Source organism: Agelaius phoeniceus, chromosome 19 (assembly GCF_051311805.1).
Source record: "Agelaius phoeniceus isolate bAgePho1 chromosome 19, bAgePho1.hap1, whole genome shotgun sequence".
In the NCBI taxonomy this organism is placed as follows: Eukaryota; Metazoa; Chordata; class Aves; order Passeriformes; family Icteridae; genus Agelaius; species Agelaius phoeniceus.
The window spans coordinates 3,590,163-3,611,887 of NC_135283.1; the positions used below are offsets into that span (position 1 = coordinate 3,590,163).

Genomic DNA, 21,725 nt, shown 5'->3' on the forward strand with positions numbered 1-21,725 from the left:
CGTGGAGGCTGCAGAGCAGGACAGCACAGAGCAGAGAGGGCTTTGTGGGCGAGCCCTGCGGTTCTGCCTCGCTCACATCCCTGGATGTGCAGGAGACAGATGAGGTGAGCAGGTTTTGGTACGACTGGGGCTGGCAGCAGGCACAGATCATGGATTAAACATGTGCAGGGCAAGAAAGAGGCTTTCTTGAGGCAGACAGAGGCCTGCTGTTGCTGTGCAGCCCCGCTGCTCCCAGCCCCATGCTAACAACATTATCAATGTGTTTATATGAAGCTTGGCTGCAAAATGCCTCCTTGGCCTCCAGTTTTTTCAAGCTAAATACTCCTTTTATTGTGCTGCCAGAGGCCCTCCCAGAGGCCAGCAAAGGAGGTGGCCTGTTTGGCCACAGTGATATCTGGCCCGGAGATTGAATTCCCGCGTGTCTTAAATCTGTCTCCAGACTGGCAAGGGACCAAGTGGGCATCTCTCTCTCCAAGTAATTGCCTGTTTGTGTGCAAATTGGCCTCAGAGCTGCATGAGAGCATCCTTTCCAGAGCTCTCGAGTGCCTGGGCTGTGCAGGGGATGGTGACAGTGGGGACAGCCCAGCCCTGCTCCTGCCCAGGCTCACCAGGCTCTGGGTGAGAGCCTGGGGCTGCTCTGGGCTGTCAGCACGTCCCTGCAGGGCAGGGATTGCTGTCTGCCCTCCAGCTGGCAGGAGATGCTGTCCCAAGCTCCAAGCAGGCCCTGTGGAGAAGGTTTGTTTGGGAAGCACTTCCCAAAGTGCAGCAGAGGAGATGGCCTTGGTTGGGATGTGTTGGAAGCCTGGTTGCTGAGGATTTCAGACTTTCTGTGCTGACAGACTCTGACCCCCAAGAGAACACTGCATTGACCTGAGGCTGTGGAGAAGGCTTCCAAAATGGAATGACAGAACTGGGATTATGGATGTGTAGTTTAAATAGAAATGTGTAATATCAGCTCAGAGGTGGGGAAAAGCTCCTGTGTGAGCAGCTTTGATGGGGCTCATCTCCCAGGCAAGCAGACACATTTCTGTGCCCTGCCATGGAATCATGGCATGGTGGGGATGGAAGGGACCTTTGAAGGCCATCTAGTCCAACTCTCTGCACCAAACAGGCTGCTCTTCAACTAGATGGTCTCCAGCATTGCTCAGTGATCTGTACAGCCCAGCCAGGGGTCACATCTGTGCCCTGTGGCCTCACAGGCAGAAAGGTTGGGCTGCTGGAACCCTGGTCACTGAGAATTTCAGACTTTCTGTGCTGCCAGGCACTGACCCCCAGGAGAACACTGCATTGACCTGAGGCTGTGGAGAAGCTTCCAAAATGGAATGACAGAACTGGGATTGTGGGTGTGGAGTTTGAATAGAAGTGTGTGATATCACAGGGTGGAAAACTTGGAGTTTAAGGGTTTAGAATATGGTAATATATATAAAGCAAGATGGAGGTTTTAGGGCAGAGCTGCTCTTCTTCTCCTTCTTCTCCTTCTCCTCCTTCTCCTTCTTCTCCTTCTCCTTCTCCTTCTCCTCCTTCTCCTTCTCCTTCTCCTTCTCCTTCTCCTTCTCCTTCTCCATGGGTTTGGGTGGTTTTGTGCAATTGGATTAAAAAGTCCTCATTGCAGGGCCATGGGTGGTTTGTTATTGGGTTAAAAGTAAAAATAATTGAGGTGTCATTTCTTAATTGGACAGTTGATCCTTCAAAGGCCTTGTAGAGAGAGAGATGGGGCTCCATTTTTGGTTTGTTAGAGTGAAGTGCTGTAGAACTCATGGTCTGTGAGACTGTGACATAGATAAGAGCTAATAAACATCTGAGTCCATCTCGTGCATTTAATCCCAGCCCTGGCAGAAAAAGGAGCAGAAGAAGCAGCAGGGATGTGCACACCTGTGGCTGGAGCTGGTGCCCACAGTGTCCCTGCTGAGGCCCTTTGCAGGAGGGTGCTGCTGACAAGGCCAGGCCCAGGTGTCTGCAGGACAATGCTCCCCAGGGCCCCCAGAGCTGCAAGGAGCCAGCAGGGCACTTTTGTTTGTCCCTCAGGAGTTTTCATTTGGTTATTGAACCGACCAGCCCAGGGGTTCTGGGGTGCAGGGTTTTTTCTGGAGGTGTGGGGAGAAGGGAATTATTCCAGGACAGAGCCCAGGGCAGGCAGTTTATTCCCTGGTGTCAAGGTAAACCTGGCTGTGTTGGTCTGTCTGGGATTACTTGTGTGGGAATAACAACATCCCCTGAGTTTATAGACACTGCCAGTCCCTGCTGATGCTTAATGCATCCAGCCCTTTCCTCCTGTCATTCCTTTATAAGGAAAAAACATTTCAGATTTAGTTTCCACCTTATTTTAACTTCTCGTAAAAGAGGGCAGCTTAATTCTTTTGGTGGAACATCAAGTCCAGTGCTCCCTGAGCTGGTGTGGTTATTATGGGCACTTGGGAAGATGAAGTAATAAAAAAAAGTCAGCACAGTAATGCTGAGTTCATCAAAAGGGAAGTGGCTGATGGGGTGACAAGTGTGCCTGCAGTCTGGAGATGGCAGGAGAGATAAACACGACCTCCCTGTGGCACAAGGAACTGAGAATTTGCCCTCTTGCCCTTCCCCTGCTGGGCTTGGCCACGGGGGTTTATGGGCACAGAAAATTGGGCTGAGAGAGAGCCCAGCCCTGGCTGTCACTGCAGAGGAGCAGGACCAGCTCTGCTCCTTCAGCACATCTGAACTCTGCTGGGCTCATGTGCAAACACCAGAGCCAGAGCTGAGTGCCCAGAGGTGCTGAGTGCCCAGGGAGGAGGTGCTGAGTGCCCAGGGAGGAGATGCTGAGTGCCCAGGAGGGAGGTGCTGAGTACCCAGGGAGGTGCTGAGTGCCCAGAGGTGCTGAGTGCCCAGGGAGATGCTGAATGCCCAGGGAGGAGATGCTGAGTGCCCAGGGAGGAGATGCTGAGTGCCCAGGGAGGAGGTGCTGAGTGCCCAGGGAGGAGGTGCTGAGTGCCCAGAGGTGCTGAGTGCCCAGGGAGATGCTGAGTGCCCAGGGAGGTGCTGAGTGCCCAGGGAGGTGATGCTGAGTGCCCAGGGAGGAGGTGCTGAGTGCCCAGGGAGGTGCTGAGTGCCCAGGGAGGAGATGCTGAGAGCCCAGGGAGGTGCTGAGTGCCCAGGGAGGTGCTGAGTGCCCAGGGAGGAGGTGCTGAGTGCCCAGGGAGGAGATGCTGAGTGCCCAGGGAGGTGCTGAGTGCCCAGAGATGCTGAGTGCCCAGGGAGGAGATGCTGAGTGCCCAGGGAGGTGCTCAGTGCCCAGGGAGGTGCTCAGTGCCCAGAGGTGCTGAGCTTTGCCCAGGGAGGTGCTGAGTGCCCAGGGAGGAGGTGCTGAGTGCCCATGGAGATGCTGAGTGCCCAGGGAGGAGATGCTGAGTGCCCATGGAGATGCTGAGTGCCCAGGGAGATGCTGAGTGCCCAGGGAGGTGCTGAGTGCCCAGGGAGGTGCTGAGATGCTGAATGCCCAGGGAGGAGGTGCTCAGTTCCCAGGGAGGTGCTGAGTGCCCAGGGAGGTGCTGAGCTTTGCCCAGGGAGGTGCTGATTGCCCAGCAAGGGCTGTGTCCCACAGCTGGGGCACCTCAGCTGCTGAGCTTTGAGCTTTGCCCTGCTCCAGCCCCCACCCTCAGCCCATCCTCACGGTTTTGCTGCTTCTTGGGGGGTTGCCAGTGGGAGTTTCTGTCCCCTTGCATTGCCTGCTGGAAATCTCCCCCTCTCCCTCCTGGCTTGGTGCCCTCTCTCCGTGCCTGCTGCTCTGCCCCCAGAGTGCTCAAGGGCCTCTTTCCCATTTAGGGAAGCACTGGATGGCCCCTGCTTTTGGCCTGCTTGCAGAACATCTCCAAGTTGATTTTTTTCCTATTTTTTTTCAATCCTCCTTTGTCTCTGGAGGCTGAAATGCCCAGAGCCCAGCTGTGTGTGCCAGCTGTTGGAAAGCTGCACTGGGGCAGGCTGGAGGTGCTGTGCTGCTCAGGGTGTCTGACAGCCTGTTCCACCAGGCAGGGTGAGCCTGAGGGGCTGTGACAGCAGCACTCCTCTCCTGCAGCAATGATTTAATCAGCAGGAACAAGTGCCCTGCAGCAGGGAAGCCTCAGGCAGGGTCTGCAGGGCTGAGCAGGGGAAAGGGAGAGGAAACTTAAGGGAATTCCCCCAAAAACATCGACTCATGGCTTTTTGATTTTACTCCAGGTTTTTAAATCAGCTGTGAAAGTTCTGCATCTGTAGAAGATGCTGAGTGGGCAGTGCTGGGTGTCTGCAAGGCTGGGGAGCAGAAGCTGGTGTGGAGACCTGCTTGGAGGGGGCTCTGCCATTGCCCTTGCCATGCTTTTCCTGCAGCAGAGGCAGCTGGATCTGAGCTCCTGGGCTGCCTCCTGTGTTTGGGGCAGATCCCTTCCACCCACAGCTCAGGGTGGTTCCTTTAGTGGTGCCCAGCAGAGCTTGGCTCCATCCATCACTGGACACTGCTGGGGTTATCCTGGGATCTGATAGTGGGAGTCAACTTGGATGTGTGTGGAATTATCCTGGGATCTGGTTAGTGAGAGTTCCTTTGAATGTGTCTGGGGTTATTCTTGGATCTGGTTAATGAGAATTAACCTTGGATATGTCTGGTATTATCCTGGAATTTGATACTGGGAGTTGCTTTGGACATGTCTGGGATTATCCTGGAATTTGGTTAGTGGAATTTACCCTGGAAGTGTCTGGGATTATCCTGGAATTTGGTTAGTGAAATTTACTTTGGAAGTGTCTGGGGTTATCCTGGAATTTGGTTAGTGGGAGTTACCTTGGATATGTCTGGTATTATTCTGGGGTCTAATTAGTGGGATTTACTTTGGATGTGTTTGGGATTATCCTTGGATCTGGTTAGTGGAATTTACCCTGGATGTGTTTGGGATTATCCTGGGATCTGGTTAGTGGGAGTTGCTTTGGACATGTCTGGGATTATCCTGGAATTTGGTAGTGGAATTAGCCTTGGATATATCTGGGGTTATCCTGGGATCTGACAGTGGGAGTTACCTTGGAAGTGTCTGGGATTATCCCAGATCTGATTAATGAGAATTAACCTTGGATATGTCTGGTATTATCCTGAGATCTGGTTATTAGGAGGAACTTTGGATGTGTCGGGGATTATCCTGGGATCCGGTTAGTGGGATTTACCTTGGGTGTGTTTGTGCAGGTCAGAGAGGGCTGTGACAGACCTTTAATGGTTTGATGAGCTGGAACAGCCAAGGCAGAGCCTGCCCGTGCTGCTGAGGGCAGCTGCTCCTTCCCATTTGCACTGCTTGAGCTCAGCAGCTGAACAGCACCAATCCTGCCTGATTTATGAGTGCCCATGTCAGGTTTGCCAGGCTCTCCCAAGCAGCTGAGGTGCAGCTGAGGATGTTTCCCCTAAAAATGGCCAGACCACTGCAGGGCATCCATTCCCATCTGCATAGGGACACCCCATGGACTGTGACAGCAGCTCCTGTCCTCCTGTGCACCTTTCCCACCCCTGTGTGCTGGAGCTGGAGCAAAGGGAAGCCACCAGTGGTGCCTGGTGCTGTGTGGATGCTGATGATCCCACCTCAGCATCCCCACTGCTGCTTTCACTGCTGTCTGCCAAAACCTTTAAAAGGAAAGGAAAATTGTGCTCATTCTTCCTCTCCTTCCTCTCCCCCTGCCCTTGTGCCCTGCTCCTGCTGTGCAGTGAGCTCCCACACTGTGTCCCTGCTGCCCAGAGGAAGCTGAGTGGGTGTGGGGCTGTGCCTCCATCTGGGAATTGTTCTTATCAAACTGCTTTATGTCAGAAAGGAATAACAATAATAGTAATAATAGTAATAGTAATAATAATAATAATAAAAACAACAACAACTTTTATGGTAAGCAAGCAGATCAGGAGGTCCAGCTGCTCCTGAGGCCTGACCTGCAGCTTATGAGAATTGTTCTTATCAAACTGCTTTATGTCAAAAAGGAATAATAATAATAATAATAATAATAATAATAATAATAATAATAATAATAACAACTTTGATGGTAAGCAAGGAGACCAGGAGGTCCAGCTGCTCCTGAGGCCTGACCTGCAGCTTGTGAGCCTTTCCAGGGAATTTTTGGGTCTTTGTGCTGCAGCAGATTTTGCTGCGTGCCTGGAAAATCTCGGAGGAGTGGGGGAGAAACAACTGGGGGCTGCTGCAGGCAGCAGGAGCTGCTGGAAATGTCTCTCTGAGAAGCAAGGGAGAAGCCTAAGAACAGCAAGTTTCCTGCCATGAGGCTGGTATATTTATGACTGGAAAGTTTTGGGTTGAAAAGGTCGCGAGCTGAGGGAGCAGCAGGGGCTGCCAGAGGCAATTCCTGGGCCCATCCCTGCCCTGCAGTGGGGCTGGGGGGGTCCCACGGTGTCAGAGCTCAGTTCATCCCTCCGGGTGTCCAGAGTTGCCAAGGACCCCATCAGGGGCTCAGAGACCCTGGCACACAGCCCAGAGCACCTGGGGATTTGATTGTGACCCCTGGAGCAAGTTGCCAGCTTTGTATGAGGGCATGAAAGTCACACAGGTTTGAATGGTGTAATAACAAAATGATCACAGGGTGAAAATGTAGATTTTAGGATTTTTGGTATGGGGGTTATGGGGACAAGATGGAGGAACTTGGGCGTGTCCAGCCTTTCTTCTTCTTCTTCTTCTTGTTCTCCATTTTCTGCAGTGATGTTGGCACTTTGGGGTTGGTTTAGAGTAGAAGTGCACTGTCTAACATAGGTGATGGGTATTGGGAATTAAGTGTAAATATGTTATATGTAGTTTGTAGTATAAAATGACACCACCACCTCAGGGGCAGTCAGAGTGCCTGTGGCTGCCCTGCTGAGCAGATCTCAGCTGGGCAGAAGGAAAATTTTATAGATAAGAATTAATAAACAACCTCAAGACTGAACAGTGAAGAGTCCAGACTCGTTCTTCAGCCGGGCGGGCCGGAGCAGAGACACCTGCACATCTGGGGCAGCAATGATCAACCAAAACCCGAGACCATGGGGGTCTGGTGGCCACATGTGATGGGACAGGGATGGGGAGCACTGGAGGGTGAGGGACAGTGCCCAGGGCAGCTGGGATGTGTGGGATGTGTGGGATTTGTGGGATGTGTGGGATGTGTGGGATGTGTGCCCGTGGGGCTGCAGAGGGGCTGGGCTGGGCTGTGCCCCTTGGATGGAGATTCCAGCCCTGCCTCGGACCCCAGGTGGAAATGAGACATGCACATCTGGAGGTGGAGTGCACGCCTGTAGCGCTGCCAGTTTATTTATTCCTGAGAATGCTCCCCAGTCAGGGGCTGCAGGGAAGTTGACAGTGCTGGAAACAGCCTCTTTCCAAGGGATTCAGGGTTCTGACTGACCCTCACCTTCTCTGCCCCCCCTGTAACTACCAAAGGTGCTCCCTGCCTCAAGGGCCAGGCTCTGCAATTCCTCCTGGAGCCAACCATGCAGGAAGGTTTTCCAAAGGAAACGTGCTGAGCCCTGTGTGTGTTAAACTCATTAAGGATGAGCATTAAAGTTTCTGAAGCCTCTTGTTTCTATTAAAACATCTGTGTTGTCATGAGACACTGAGTTCTGTGCCTGTTTGGCTCAGAATGTTAAAAAGCAGTAATTAATAATTATTATTTTTTTAAAATAATTAAAGTAATTAAGTCAGTTTTCTGCTTGGATCCTAAATTGCACCTCCCAGGTGCTTAAAAAAGCCTGACCTGAAACTGAGAAGAACAAGAGCTTGAGACTGAGTTTGTTTTCACTGCCTGAGGTTCAGGCAGATGCAGTTCCTGATCCTCTTTCCATTTCCTTCCTCTGCAAGCGTGCCCTGCTCTTTAACCAACACCAGGGAGCTGCGCTTCCCTTCCCTGTGCTCTCCCCTCCAGGCACGGGGACTGCAGTGCCAGGGGGACACCCCGGCCCTCCTGGGAGCCCAGAGTGGCAGGGATGATGTGCCTGGGGCAGCATTTCCCCTGGCAGGCTCTCAGCAGCTCAATGGCCACAATCACTGCCTTGGCATGAAACTGCTGGGGCTGCAGTGAGCTCCAGCTGTGCCTGCACATCTCCAGGTCAGGTGTGGGAACCCAGAACATCCCTCTGGCTGTGCAGGATGGCCAGGACCCCTGCCAGGGGGCTCAGAGACCCTGGCACAGAGCCCAAAACGCCTGTGGGTCTGATCATGACCCATGGAGCAAATTACCAACCTTACATGAAGATCAGCAAGCCACAACAGTTTAGGTAGAATAATAGTGAGGTTATCACGAGGTGAAAAAATAGATTTTGGGGTTTCTGGAATGGGGGCAAGATGGAGAGAACTGGGCATGTCCAGCCTTTCTCCTTCTTCTTCTTCTTGGCCTCCCTCTTCTGCTGTGATATTGGCACTTTTGGATTGGTTTAGAGTAGAAGCTCACTGTCTAACATAGGTGATAGGTATTGGGAAGTAATTGTAAACATTGCACACGTAGTTTTTAGTATAAAGACATAACACCACCCTGGGGGCAGGCAGAGTGCCTGGAACTGTCCTGCTGGATGGACCTCAGCAGGGCAGGAGAAAATATTTTATAGATAAGAAACAATAAACAACCTTGAGACTGAGAACTGAAGAGCCCTGACGCATTCTTCAAGCACCAGGCTGGGAACAGAGAGTTTCTAACACCTCTTGGGGTCACTGTGGCAAGCCAGAGATCCCGACAGCCCGGGGGCTGGGTGGCTGCTCCTTGGAGGGAATGAGGCTCAGATCCATGGCAGGGTGTTGGAGGGGCAGAGCTGTGCCCCCCAGCCCAGCCCTGAGGGTGCTGACCCACAGCATCCTTCCTGCAGGCAAACCCTGGCATCAGGTGCCCGGCTTGAGTCCCACCTCAGCTCTGGGTGCCCCCATCAGTCCCAGGGAGGTGTTTGGGAGCATCAAGGATGAGCAGAGTGGGAGCAGGACAGGCCCAGCTCTGTTTCCAGGGTGTTGGTGCTGCCCCTGCCCTGCTCAGTGGAACCCCACACCTGGTGCATCCCTTGTTGTGAGAAGAGCAGGCTGGTTCCTCCTCTGTGGGCTGATTCAATGGGGTTGAAGCTGACAGGAAGGCAAGCCTTGATCTTGATCTTCATCTTCTTGAGCATCCGCTCTGGGGGGAGAAGAGGCTGTGGCTGTCTGTACTTGTTCCTCACCCATCCAGCTCCCATGGGGCACCTCAGCTCCAGAACACCAAGCTTGCTGAGTGCCCTGTTTGTACACTGAATATCTGAGAAGCTCCAGGGACCTGCTCCTTCCTTGTGTTTTCTTTAATTCCCTACCAGCAGAAACTTCTTTGGCCTTTTGCTCCCTTGATTTCACATCAATCCCTTTACACATTATCCCTTTAAAATCTTCTCAGGTCCACTCTTATAAACCCATTTATACCATAACCATATTTGGGGTTGGATTGGGGTTTTTTTTGTTCCCTTGGCAACAGGGATCTTTGCCCACAGCAGCTCTTCCCTGCAGTGCATCTGTGGGTGATGTTTCTGGCAGCCCCATGCCCTCCCCACCCTCCTGTGGGGTGTGAGTGATGCTGGGCAGCCAGGATGGCTCATGAGAGAGCTCTAATGGTTTCTGCCTTGCTGCTAAAAGTCTCAAATTTACTACAATTTAGGAGTTACTCACTTTAATTTTGTGACATTGGTGGCTTGTGGTCATGCTGGGACCTACAGGGGCAGTGAGGTCCTTTGTGCTGAGCCTCTTTTCATGAGCAAACTCTTTTTTAAAAGCCCTTTAAGTGCTGCCCTTCTGCCATTCTTCCAGATTTTGTCTTTTTCCTGTTATCTGGTCTTCAAAGTTACCTGACCCGCTCTGTGGCACTAAGGGATGAGATCCAACAGCATTTTCAAAAATAAATAAATAAATAAATCAGTTTGTTATCCAGAAATCTCAAATTAGCAACCCTGGTTTGAATTATTTTAGCTTTTCCCATGCTCTCGGTTTCCTTGCGGAGGAAGGGAAGCGTGACCAGCACTGCAGTGCGTCCGTCCTCCCCGTGTTTCCTACCCTGGGGAAGCAGGAAGATCCTCTGGAGCCTCTTTTGGTGACAATTCCTGCGTCACCAGGGCTGGGCTGTTCCCTCATCCCCACGAAACCGCGGGCAGAGGGGATGGGAGCCGGGGCTCATTTTCCTTCTGGAGTCCCCTCGTCCCCAGGCAGGGACAGCAGCACCTCCCCGGGTTTAGGGGCTCCCAGCACTGCTCCCTGCCCTGCTGGGATGGCCTGCCAGCTCCCTGGTGCTGAGTGACATCTGCTCCGTGCCTCAGTGTCCCCAGCTGCCACATGGAGATGACTGCAGCTCTTGCAGGTGGGTTTGGGTGCAGGGGGCAGAGGGGAAGGTGATGGTAACAACCTTTATTTTTGGCTTGGAGAGAAGAGCTGTGCCTCACCATTCCTTCACCTTGGGGTGATATAAATCTGTGTCTCCCTGTGACCCTGCCTCTCAGGATCTTCAGCTGCTCAGAGTGACTTCAGATGCATTAGAAAGTCTCTTTTCCCAGCCTGGCGTTTGAAGGAGTCAGGGCTCTTCATTTCTCAGTCTCAAGGTTGTTTATTGTTTCTTATCTATAAAAAGTTTTCTCCTGCCCTGCCCAGGTCCATCCAGCAGGACAGTTCCAGGCACTCTGCCTGCCCCCAGGGCAGTGTTATGTCTTTATACTAAAAACTACATGTGCAATGTTTACAATTGCTTCCCAATACCTATCACCTATGTTAGACAGTGAGCTTCTACTCTAAACCAATCCAAAAGTGCCACCATCACAGCAGAAGAGGGAGGCCAAGAAGTAGAAGAAGGAGAAAGGCTGGACATGCCCAGATCCCTCCATCTTGTTCCCTGAACCCCCATTCTAAAATCCCCAAAACCTACTTTTTCACCTTGTGATAAATTCACTATTATTCTACTTAATTTGTCATGGCTTGAAGATCTTCATCTAAGGTTGGTAATTTGCTCCATGGGTCACAATCAAACCCACAGGCATTCTGGGCTCTGTGCCAGGGTCTCTGAGCCCCCTGGCAGGGGTCTTGGCTGCTCAGGACAGCCAGAGGGATGTGCTGGGTCCTGACACCTCAGTGTCCCCAGCTGTCACATGGAGATGTCTGCAGCTCTTGCAGGTGGGTTTGGGTGCAGGGATGGGTTTGGGGCAGAGGCAGGAACTCAGCACTGCAAGGAGCAGAGGGGAAGGTGATGGTAACAACCTTTATTTTTGGCTTGGGGAGAAGAGCTGTGCCTCACCATTCCTTCACCTTGGGGTGATATAAATCTGTGTCTCCCTGTGACCCTGCCTCTTGGAATCTTCAGCTGCTCAGAGTGACTTCAGATGCATTAGAAAGTTTCTTTTCTTAGCCCGGCAGTGGAAGAAGGAGTCAGAACTTTTCATTTTTTGGTCTCAAGGTTGTTTATTGTTTCTTATTTATAAAATTCTTTTTCTTGACTTGCTGAGTTCTGCTCAGCAAGACAGTCAGAGGCACTTTGCTTGCTTCTGGGGTGGTGTTATTTTCTATACTAAAAACTACCTGTACAATATTTACAATACTTTCTAATACTTATTACTTATGTAGACAGTGAGCTTTTATTCTAAACTAATCTAAAAAATGCTAACATCACAGCAGAAGATGGAGGCTAAGAAGAAGAAGGAGAAAGGCTGGACACGATCAGATTCTTCTATTTTGTTTCTTGAACTTTTGTTTTAAAAATTTTAAAAATTTAGTTTTTACTCCGTGATAAATTCACTATTATTTTATTTAAACTTTCATGGCTTGTAATTCTTCATATAAGCTTGGTAATTGTTTTCTTCTAAGGGCTAAATCAAAGGCACAGGGGTCTTGGGCAGGGGCTGGAGTCCTCCAGGGCAGCCAGAGGAATTTCCTGGGTTCTGCCACCTGCCTTGGTGCTGAGCTGGAAGTGATGCCCTGAGCACACTGGGGTTGGTGTCCCATGCTGCAGGTGCCTCCACCCATCCCCTGCACCTTCCCAGAAAGGCTGGGGAGGAGCTTTCACCTGTGATCAGCAGCAAGGAAAGGTGTTTGGGCTCTCAAAGAAACAATGAGTGGTTAATAATAATGAAATTTAGCTGCTCCTACATTGTGATTTTGGTCTGTAAGCCTCAAAGCATTGGGTGGAAGAGGCCATGATCAATAAAGAGCTTTGTTTTCTAATTAACATATGAGGAGGAAGGGGAAGATCCTGTGGGTCTTCACAGCTGCCTTCACAATTGCTCACCTCTGTGTAGGTGATACTTTAGGGCTCAGCTAGCCACAATGACTCATGGCCCCATGTAACCCAGCCTGATGCTCATGACTGCAGCAGATTGTGAGACTGATAAGGGCTGCCGGCTTCAGAAAAACCTTGACTTGTGGGAGGAAGAAAATCTGCCTGAAAAACTGCATTCTTAGCAGCCTGCAAGGAAAGTGCAGAGTGCTGCTTGAAATGGCTTTGGATAGGAGAGTCCCTTTTCTGCCTTAGCCTGTTAAGGATCTTCTAAAGCTGATACCTGCCATCTCCTTGTTTGTTTGGGTTTTTTTTTTCTGTTATGATTTTTTTTCTGCTTGCAGTCTCCTTTCTTGGCCTGGTTGCTTTGTGGTCCCCCACAGCCATGCCAGGACAGAGGCTGTGACCAGCCCTGGCTGCTTCTGGAGGAGTTTGAGCTGAGATCTGGAGAAGCCCTTGAGGCACATCCCTGCTACAGGGCAGGAGAGCCCAGGGGTGAAGCACCCAGAGGAAAAAGGGTTAAAGTTTCTTGCATCTGCCAGCTCTTGTGGCATCAATCCATTTTAGCTTGGTACCTGTAACTGAGTGCTCAGCAGATTTTACAGACTGCCTTTCTGGGGGCAGGAAATCACTTCTAGGCCAATAAAACAACTTTGCAGGAAGTTTCTTGCTCATCTGAAGAGCAGAGTGATGGTGAAGGAGAAAGGGCTGGGCAGTCAGTGGTGGCCTGGTGTAGTAAGGAAACAAGAAATATTTCTACTGTAATGTAACACAGCAAGGAAAATATTTACCTAAAATTCTCCTGCAGCCAGTGCTTTGGAGAGCAGGAATTTTATCTTGAGCAGCAGTTGCTGTGCAGAGGATCCCAAAGGTCTTATCAAAGCAGGAGCTTGAGGTGAGGCTCCTGGTACAGTAAAAACAGTGAGTGAGACCCCTGGTTGTGTGAGCAAGGGGAGCAGCAAGTGATAGAAGAGATGTGCTCTGCTCTCTTCCTTTTGAAAAGGGAGCTCTTTCTCTTTTCAGATAAAAATGAAAATGTAATTACAAACACCTGTGATATGTCTGGGGAAAGGAGCAGGAAGGGCGGATAAGGGACTGAAGAAAATCCCTGCCACAAGGACAGAAAGAGCAGAACCTGATTAGTTTATCTAAGGCAGTGTAGGTGATGTGATCACTGGGGGAGATCTTTCATCAGGGGAAGTCTCAGGGTCCTCAATCTCCTCGATCCACCTGGAAAAGGCAAAGCAGGGGCTGTGTCAAACTGTGAACAGTACAGCACACACTAGTGCTGTAGGGAACCCCAAAACCCAATCCCAGGGGAGGAGGCAGGTTCTCCATCCCTCTGGGATGGGGGCTCAGCTTCCCAGGGTTGCCTGCCTTTCTAGAAGGAGGATTTGGCTAAACATAAGCTTTTGGGTTGAGGATGCAGGTAGAGATGAAGTGGAGCTTGGTTATGTGCAGCTTGGAAAAGGGGATGGTTGTTCTGGGCTGATGCTCTTGTAAAGCTGCACTTCTGACATGGCTCAATGAGATAAAAGGGTGAGAGAGTCTCCAAAAGAGAGAAGGATGGGCTTATCTCCCTGGAGGAAAGCTTGCTCCTCTTCCTCTAGCAGGAGCTTGGGGTATGTGCTATGGGGTGAGCTGTTTACATACCTTGCTGCTTTAAATATTTACTGTTAGAGCTCTGGATATTCTTGTTATTCTTCAGTTGCTGTAATTTTCCATCTTTCTCTCCCCCTCTCAGTGCCTTAGGTGCACATGGGTGCAATATGACCCAGCTGGTTTCAATGAAAAGGAACTCCTACTTCTAGCCCGGATATTTTATTTCACACTTCTCGGGGCTCGCCTCTTGGCCGCTCGATTTGCTGAACTTTTATTAGATCCAGGATGATAACATTGCCTTTGCTTGGGAAACACAGAGTGACCCAGGGAGCTGGGACTGACCCAGGCAGCTGGGACTGACCCAAACTGCCCCAACCTCTTCTGCTGAAGTGCCTTGAGCTCCTTCACCGGCTCCACCAGACGTCATTGTGACGCTCCCCACCACGGTCCATCAGGAAGGTTTTGAGGCTTTTTTCTAGTGGTTTATTTCTTTTTGCCTCCTGTTGACCTCAAAAACAGGGTTCCCATCACAGCATCACCCCAATCCCTGTGTGACCACAGTTCAGAGAGTGCCACCAAATTCCAAGCAGGGGCTGCCATGTTGAATTTTATGGGATTTGCAAGGGGGTAGGCTCTGAACATCAAAAAATGTGCTTGGTGCTTCCTCAGATTGCTTGTATTGCTCTTTTAAATTCTTCTTTACCATAAGGATTTTTAGGTTGTCTTGCTTAGTTTTTTTGTTTTGGTTTTTTTTTTTGTTTTCCTGCTTAAACCCATTCTACCACTTTGTGATGAGGCTGCAGTCAGGATGTTGAACAGATTCTGTAAAAGCTAATCCAGGTTCTGTTCTTCCAGTGGGCGAGTCATCCATGATTTTTAACAAAGAGGGACCTTTTTTCTTGCTCTGTAACAAAGTTAATTATTAACAGCTACATTTTTACCTGCTGGAAATGGATTGCTGATGTGACCCACATAGGACTGCTTGGGAGGGGAAAAATAAAGACACTTTTTTTTCAAAAATCAATGCCAGTGGCACGGGCCAGCCCTCTGTGGTGGGGATGGCAGGGAGCTGGCACCCGGGTGCTGAGCTCAGTGCCACAGGAGCCACAGGTCCATGGCCATTCCTGCTCTCCTCCAAGCCATCAGGAACAGCAGGTGGTGCTGAGCCAGGGTGGCACCAAGGAGTTTTGCTGGCAGTGCATTGCAGGAAAGGCATTTTTGTTTGCAGTTGTGATGCAGAGAGATGCAGAGTTGTTCCTCCCCACACTCCTCTGGTGTGAGGAGGGGAGAGTAAAAAATGAAAGAGCTGAGCACTGCTGCCTGCCAGAGGAGAGGAAACCCACTGTACCTGCCCTAAAATATCATACCTCTGTGGTAAAGGTGCTCTCAAGATTATTTAAACAGTTCTCATGGTTTCAAGTAATGCCTTTCCTTGGACAGTGTGGAGAACCTGGAGCTTGTTGAGTCTGGGAAACTGGTACTGTTGGTTTCATTTTCTGGATCATGTGCACTCTGGGGGAGTCTGTGGTGTTTGCAGACTTTAAATGTGTGAAATTAAAAGGGTGACATCTGTGGTGAAGCTCCTACTTTCTGCAATAACTGTACTACTGTTTTACTTAATTTTCCTTTATGGCTCACCCAAAGTGGACTGAAAGCCCAACCCATTCATTTTTCCTTTCCTGTTGATGTGCCTGGACACATTTCAGGGGGTATCATCACTTTAAAATGATGCTATTAAAACACAGGGCAGGGAGGATAAAAAAGAGGGTCAAGAGGGCAGGATTTGAATCAACACCGGAAAGGGAGAAGCATCAGATAGCGAGATGCTCAACCTGGGAGGGTGTGAGAGGAGGGGAAGGGGCAGCAGTGTCACAAACGGGGTTGGTGTCGGTGCCAGAGCGTTTTCCTCGCTGGCTGGGGCTGGAGTGGAGGGAGCTGTGGCAGCATCGAATGCCAGGCTCAGCATCGCGGCGAGTTTTGCCTCCCCCTCTGCTCCTTCCCGCAGCGCTGATTTTCCAGAGCGGGGCTGCTTGGATTTGGCAGCTGTGTATTAACCCAGCGCTGGTTTGATTTCCAGCAATCACAAAACGGAGCGTGGCCGAGTTGTCCCTTTCCAAACAAGGCTAAACCGCGAAGCGAAAAGCTCCATCAGCGCCGGAGAACATCGGGGCAGCGACCCACCCGTGTGGGGCCGCTTCCACCGTCCGTGGGGCAGCGCTGCTCGGTTCCCCAGCGGGGCTCCGCGCCGAGGGGCACAGCGGGCGCGGGGGATGCGGCGCAGCCCGGGGCACACAGCAGGGCGGGGCGGGGGTCGCGGCCACCGCCCCGCGGAGGGGCCGGCGCGGCGGAGGGGGCGGCGTGACGGGCGTGGGGAGCAGCCAGTGCGCGGCGAGGGGCCGTGCCGGGCCGGGCCGGGCTGGGCCGGGCCGGGGGCATGGCTGGCTGCCCGGCGGGGCGGGGGGCGGCCGCAGCCGCTCGCCCTCCGCCATTCGCGCGGCCGCAGCGCGCACCGCGGAGCCGGGGGGCAGCGCCCCGCGCCCCGCCATGGCCGACCCGGCCGTCAGCGCCCACCTGGAGGGCATCATCTCCGACTTCGAAGGTGGGTGGAGCGCGGGGCTCGAAGGGGGACCCACGGAGGGAGCTCCGGTGGGAGCAGCCGCTTTTTGGGGTTCAGCCGGGAGGAGCCGCCGTCCTGCCTTTATTTTCAGTCTGTGGAGCACTTCATAGTTGCTACCTTTGCAGAGAGAGAGGCTGGGGAAAGCTCCGTGTGTCTGAAGCCAAAAGCGGAGAGGGCTGAGCTCGGCTTGCCCCGGGCTCGGCTCGGCTTGCCCCGGGCTCGGCTCGGCTTGCCCCGGGCTCGGCTTGCCCCGGGCTCGGCTCGGCTTGCCCCGGGCTCGGCTCGGCTTGCCCCGGGCTCGGCTCGGCTTGCCCCGGGCTCGGCTCGGCTTGCCCCGGGCTCGGCTCGGCTTGCCTCGGGCTCGGCTCGGCTTGCCCCGGGCTCGGCTTGCCCCGGGCTTGGCTGCCGCAGCTTCCCCGCACCGCTGGAGCCCCGGGAGGGTCCTGGCGAGGCTGGGGGGGCGCCCCGCGGGTAGGGAGGGCTGGAAGGAGCGGGATGCCCCAGGGAGGCATCCCCAGGGCTGTCGGCGCCTTTTGTCCGGAGCGGCTGCGGCCGGTGGTGGATCTGCCAAGGCAGGGTCCTACGGGATGTTTCTCCTTTCCTGCCCTTCCCGAGCTGATTTATGTAGTTTTTTCAGCTGAAAACACCCGCCTGACCTGACTGAAAGTCTGAAAAAGAAAGCCAGGCAGAGTTCCTTCTGTCGATTCCCACTTTTGGGCTGCAAACACAGCTCTGGGATGTGGATAACGATCCCAAGTTTCCCGAATCCCCGCAGCGGGAGCTCTGCAGTTGTCCCGTGGCAGAGCTCCAGCGCCCTTGGAGGATCTGCCCGCAGCCCCCTCGGCGTGCGGGCCGGGACGGCTTCTCCCCCGCTCTTCTTGCCTGGTATTCTGCTTTTTCCAGGCGGGACGATAAGCTGGCGGGGAGCGTGCTGCTGCCAGATGGGTCTGGGAGTGAGAGACAGGCAGAGGAGGGCTGGGGGGCTGTGCCTGGAGCAGGCGATGAGAGATCGGCTCGGGGGAGCTCATCTTCCTCCCGAGCAGAGTTTTGGAAGAGCAGCTCCATCCATCCCTGCGCGCTCGGCGCGTCCTGGCAGCGACCCAAGCGGAGCTTTGTGCAGCGGTTTCTAGAAAAAAAAAAAAAAAGAAAAAAAAGAAGAAAAAAAAAAAAGAATCCGAAATAGCGGAGATGTTGGGGCCGCGGTGAAAGCTTATCCAGGGGCTGCGTGTGCAGCGCTATAGGCTGAGGCTCCTCCGCCTCCTGGAGAAGCCGGGCTGACCTTGGGCAAGCAGAGCTCTGCTGCTTTTCCTGCTGGGGAGCCCAGGAGGCTCAGAGAGCCGGGGTTCCTCTTCCAGGTCAGGCAGGAAACGGGTGGCAGAGCTGGGGTCTCTGCGGCCCCTGCCCCGGGGTTTAGACACGGTCACCTCGCCTGTTTCAGCCCCTGGGCTTTCCCCAGCGCAGGAGGCTGAGCGAGGTCACGTCCCTCGGAAGATTGGGACTAACAAGTGTCGGGACACAGAGTGACCCGAATCCGCCGCCCCTTTGGGTTCAAGGGCGCCTTTGTGACTGTCCTTGAGCTTCCCCACCGTAGGGCCGCGAGCTGATGTAATTACCGCTTCCCTCTGCTGCCCCAATTGCATTTAAATCTCTGAAGAATGAGTAATTCCCCACTCGGATACGATAAAGGCTCTGCTGTGGGCCCCGGGCTGCCTGTTTGGGCTGTGTGTGTTCCTCTGTGGCACCCAGCAGCTCCGTCCTGCCTTTATTTTCAGTCTATGGAGCACTTAACAGTTCCTGCCCGTGCAGAGGGAGAGGCTGGGGGAAGCTCCGTGGCTCTGAAGCCAAAAGGTCTGGCCTTGCCCTTGAGCAGGGATCTGGGCTACTGTTTCAAAATATAATTAGCTCTCAGCCTGGCACAGCAGCTTCCCAAAAAGCAGCAATTAATCTGCAGCCCGTAGGGCAGGAGATGCAGTGTTCCCGTCTGCTGGGTGGGTACCTCAGCCCCACGCAGCCCCTGGCCAAGCAGGAAAGATCTGCCAAAAACACCACGGAGCAGCAAGAGCAGAGCATCCAGAGCTCTCTTTGTTCCCTGCAGTCACACTCTGCCTGCCCTCCCCAGCCACCCTGGCTGTTCCTGCCTGTTTTCCTCCCAGCGTCCCTGCTGTGTTGCAGCAGGCAGGGAGCTGCAGCCTTGGCTGTGGAGCTGCCAGCCTTGCTGAGCCCGAGGAGGCTGCAAGGGCCCCTGGGGAGAGGGAAGCAGCACCAGGTACTTGATTCCAGTTCAATTTCCAGATTAAAGCAACATTTGAGAAGAAAACAGAGCACAGCAGAGTGTGTTCTTGCTCGTGCCCAGTGCTGTGATGGGGATGCTCACAGTGCCCATCTTGCACTGGCCAGCAGCTCCTGCAGGAGAGCACTGGAAAAGTCCAGGAGCTGTTCCCAGAGGAGCTGTGGCTGTCCCATCCCTGGAGTGCTCAAGGCCAGGTTGGATGGGACCATGAGCAGCCTTGTTTAGTGGAAGGTGCTCTCTGCCCCTGGCAGAGGGGTTGGAAACAGATGATTTGTGAGGTCTCTCCCAACCAAATCCATTCTGTGATTCTAATCCCCCTTATTTGACTGACAAAAGCTCCCCTGTCTCTAATGGGGCAGAGCATCATTAGGTCTGTGGTTTGCCAGGATTTACAGAGCACGACAGCTCTGCCCCTGGGTTTACAGATCCTGGCAGGTTTTCAGGAGTGTGGCTGGTCCAGCTGTGATTCCAGCAGTGCTTCCCAGGCTCTCCTCTGCTCTGAGGGGGCTCTGGGTCCCTCAGCTGCCCGGGCTCTCAGCACAGGCCCTGAGCTGCAGGGAGGGGAGGCTGCAGTGCTAAATCCACCTGCTGAGGTGAGAATCCCTGCAGCCCAGAGCTCCCTGAGCCAGCCAGGCTGGGTGATGTGGGAGTGCTGGTGCCCCACTGTGCAGGGGGTGATGCTCCTGCTCACAGCTTTGGTTGGCTGTGATGCTGCACAAAGATAATCCCAGTGTGTGGAACTCATCATGCTGCCAGAGCTGTGAAGCTTTGTGCACTCAGTTTCTGCTGTCTGGTAGTGAGACAGGGCAGATCTGCTCCAGTCCCTCATGCCAGGGTGACTGAGGTGTGTTTTTGCTGGCAGTTTCTGGTACAGAGCACTGATGCCAAGCACTCCTTGCCTTTGCCAGTGCTGTCAGTCAGCACCACATGGGTTTCCCTGTAATGCTGAAGCACAAATTGTCACAGTGGGTGTAAACTGTGCCTGCTGGAAACGCTGAGTGGGGCTGTGAGTGTGCGGAGAGCTCTGCAGGAGGGTTCCCAGGGGTTCTGTGTGGGGGCAGCTTTGCTCTGGCAAAAACCATGAGACAGCACTTGTGGGTGGCTCCTCGTCCCTGATTTTCCCATTGCTCAGAGCCCAGCTCCCTTGGGAAGCCTTGGCAGTGCTGTGGAGCTGGGTGGGGAGCCTCCAGCCCTGCCAGGACATGACACTGCTCATCAGAAGGTTTCTCTGGCCGTTTTATTTATTTACTCTTCCTTATTATTGCACACTTTTCAGACACTTCTCTCACCACCCAGTGCAGGGTATTTTTAGTATCTAACCATCACAGTTTGTCCTGGTGAGGTACAAACTTGTGCTAAGTTTCATCCCAGTTTTAAGTGCCACCAAAATCCATCACCCAGCTCATTTTCAGGAGGGCTCTGCATTATAAATAGACTTTTCTACGTGCACAAAACTCACACGCTCATCCTTAAACCTTCCTTGAGCAGATGCCTGGCATGTCTGTGGGACACGTGGTTGTGCTGCATCCCTGGGCTGTGCAGGGCCACGTTCCTGCTGCCCTGGAGCAGCTGCAGCCGCGTGCTGCACATGCTGGGACTCACCCCGGGCTAATATTAGCAGGAGCGTGCCAGTGTGGGTGATGTGCCTTGAGTTCAGCAGGGTGGAAGGGCCTGGAGGTGGGATGTGCTTTGTTTTTGTGTGTCTCTCCCAGGCCCAAGGGTTTGCAGGATGAGCTGCAGGCAGGGAGTGTGTGACTAACGGTCCCTGGTGTGCCAGGGCTCAATGCCTGGAAAAGGAAACGCAAAAAGATCTTTTCCTATTTCCATCTTGGATCATCCCAGCCCTGTGAGTGAAGCAAAGCTCCTCAATTGTTGGATTTCCTGCGCTGTCCACAAAAAGTCACACTGTGACTGGTTTCTCCTGGAGCTCTTCGTGGCCAGCTCGGTGTGGGCACAGCCAGAGCTGCTCCTCCAAGACTGCAAATCACCTCTGGTACCCTCAAAGCTGGGCTTTACAGCCACTTCAGAGTGCTCTCTCTCTCATTCCACATCTGTGTTTCTCTGCCTGAGACAAAAGGATGGGCTGGATGGGGATTTTCTGCCAAATCCTCCTGTGGTGGCAGAGGAAGGAGGCAGAGGAAGGTGCCTGTGGGAAGGGAAGTTTTGTGTCCTCCCCAGCAGAAGTTGTATCTTCAGAACTGCCCTTTGAGCCACAAAGTCAGAAACCTGCATCTGCCTGGTCACAGCAGTGGGTACCTGCTGCTGTGGGTTGGGCTTTTCCCTGTGTAAATCTAATTCTTTGGGAATAAAAATGTTGTGAGGGAGTGGGAAGGGAAGAACAGGTGATCTCTGTCCACGTGAACTGGGCTCTGAAGATGGCCCCTGGCCCTGGTTTGGCTGCAGGATCATCCAGAGGTTGCTGTTTACAGTCCTGCTGTGCAGGGTGGGCTGGGCTGTGTGTCCCACTGTGGCCCTGAGCAGTGTCCCCGGGGCTGTGACAGCAGGGAGGGCCCCAGGGCAGAGTGAGCACAGCCTGTGCTGACCACAGAGACCCTGCAGAGGAGCCTGGCTGGGATGGGACAGGGAGGGGATGGCTCTTGGCACCAGCCAGGGCAGCTGCTTTGGGTTACAAGCACAGTGCTGGTGCCTGGAGGGGATCAGGGGCTGCAGCACTGTGCTGGCTCTTCCCAGTGCCTGAGGTCCTGGTGGCACCTTTCCCTCAGAAAGGACCCACCTAAAGTGCTGCACTCTTTGCTCATTGCCTCTTGGTGGGTTGGGGTGGGAAGCACCTCTGGGATGTGTTGGGTCAGGTCTGAGAGCTCTGAGTGACCATGGCCAATACATGCCAGCAAATCTGGGGCTAAATTGGTGCCAGGCATTAACCTGGCACCTCTGGGTGCCCCAAGGCCTCACTGGGTGCTGGTTTAACTTCTGCTTTGCTGCCCTTCCTTGCAGGGAGCTGCTCAGCCCTTTTTCCAGGAGCCAGGACTAAGGCAGCAGCCACAAAAACCTGGATGTGGA

At 53.2% G+C, this 21,725-nt stretch overlaps 1 protein-coding gene across 4 annotated transcripts in view; it reads left to right on the forward strand.

The window, feature by feature from the left end:
* Positions 1–21,725, forward strand: part of SEPTIN9 (septin 9) — a 167,276-nt gene that overhangs the window by 68,953 nt on the left and 76,598 nt on the right. Inside the window, exon 1 of one of the 4 annotated variants that reach the window (XM_054645220.2) lies at positions 16,153–16,396. The exons of the other annotated variants lie outside the window; for them this stretch is intronic. Within the exon in view, the coding sequence (XP_054501195.1) occupies positions 16,342–16,396 (55 nt within the window). The 5' untranslated portion in view covers positions 16,153–16,341. Of the gene's footprint in view, positions 1–16,152; positions 16,397–21,725 lie in introns of those variants that run through there. 4 annotated transcript variants of the gene reach the window in all.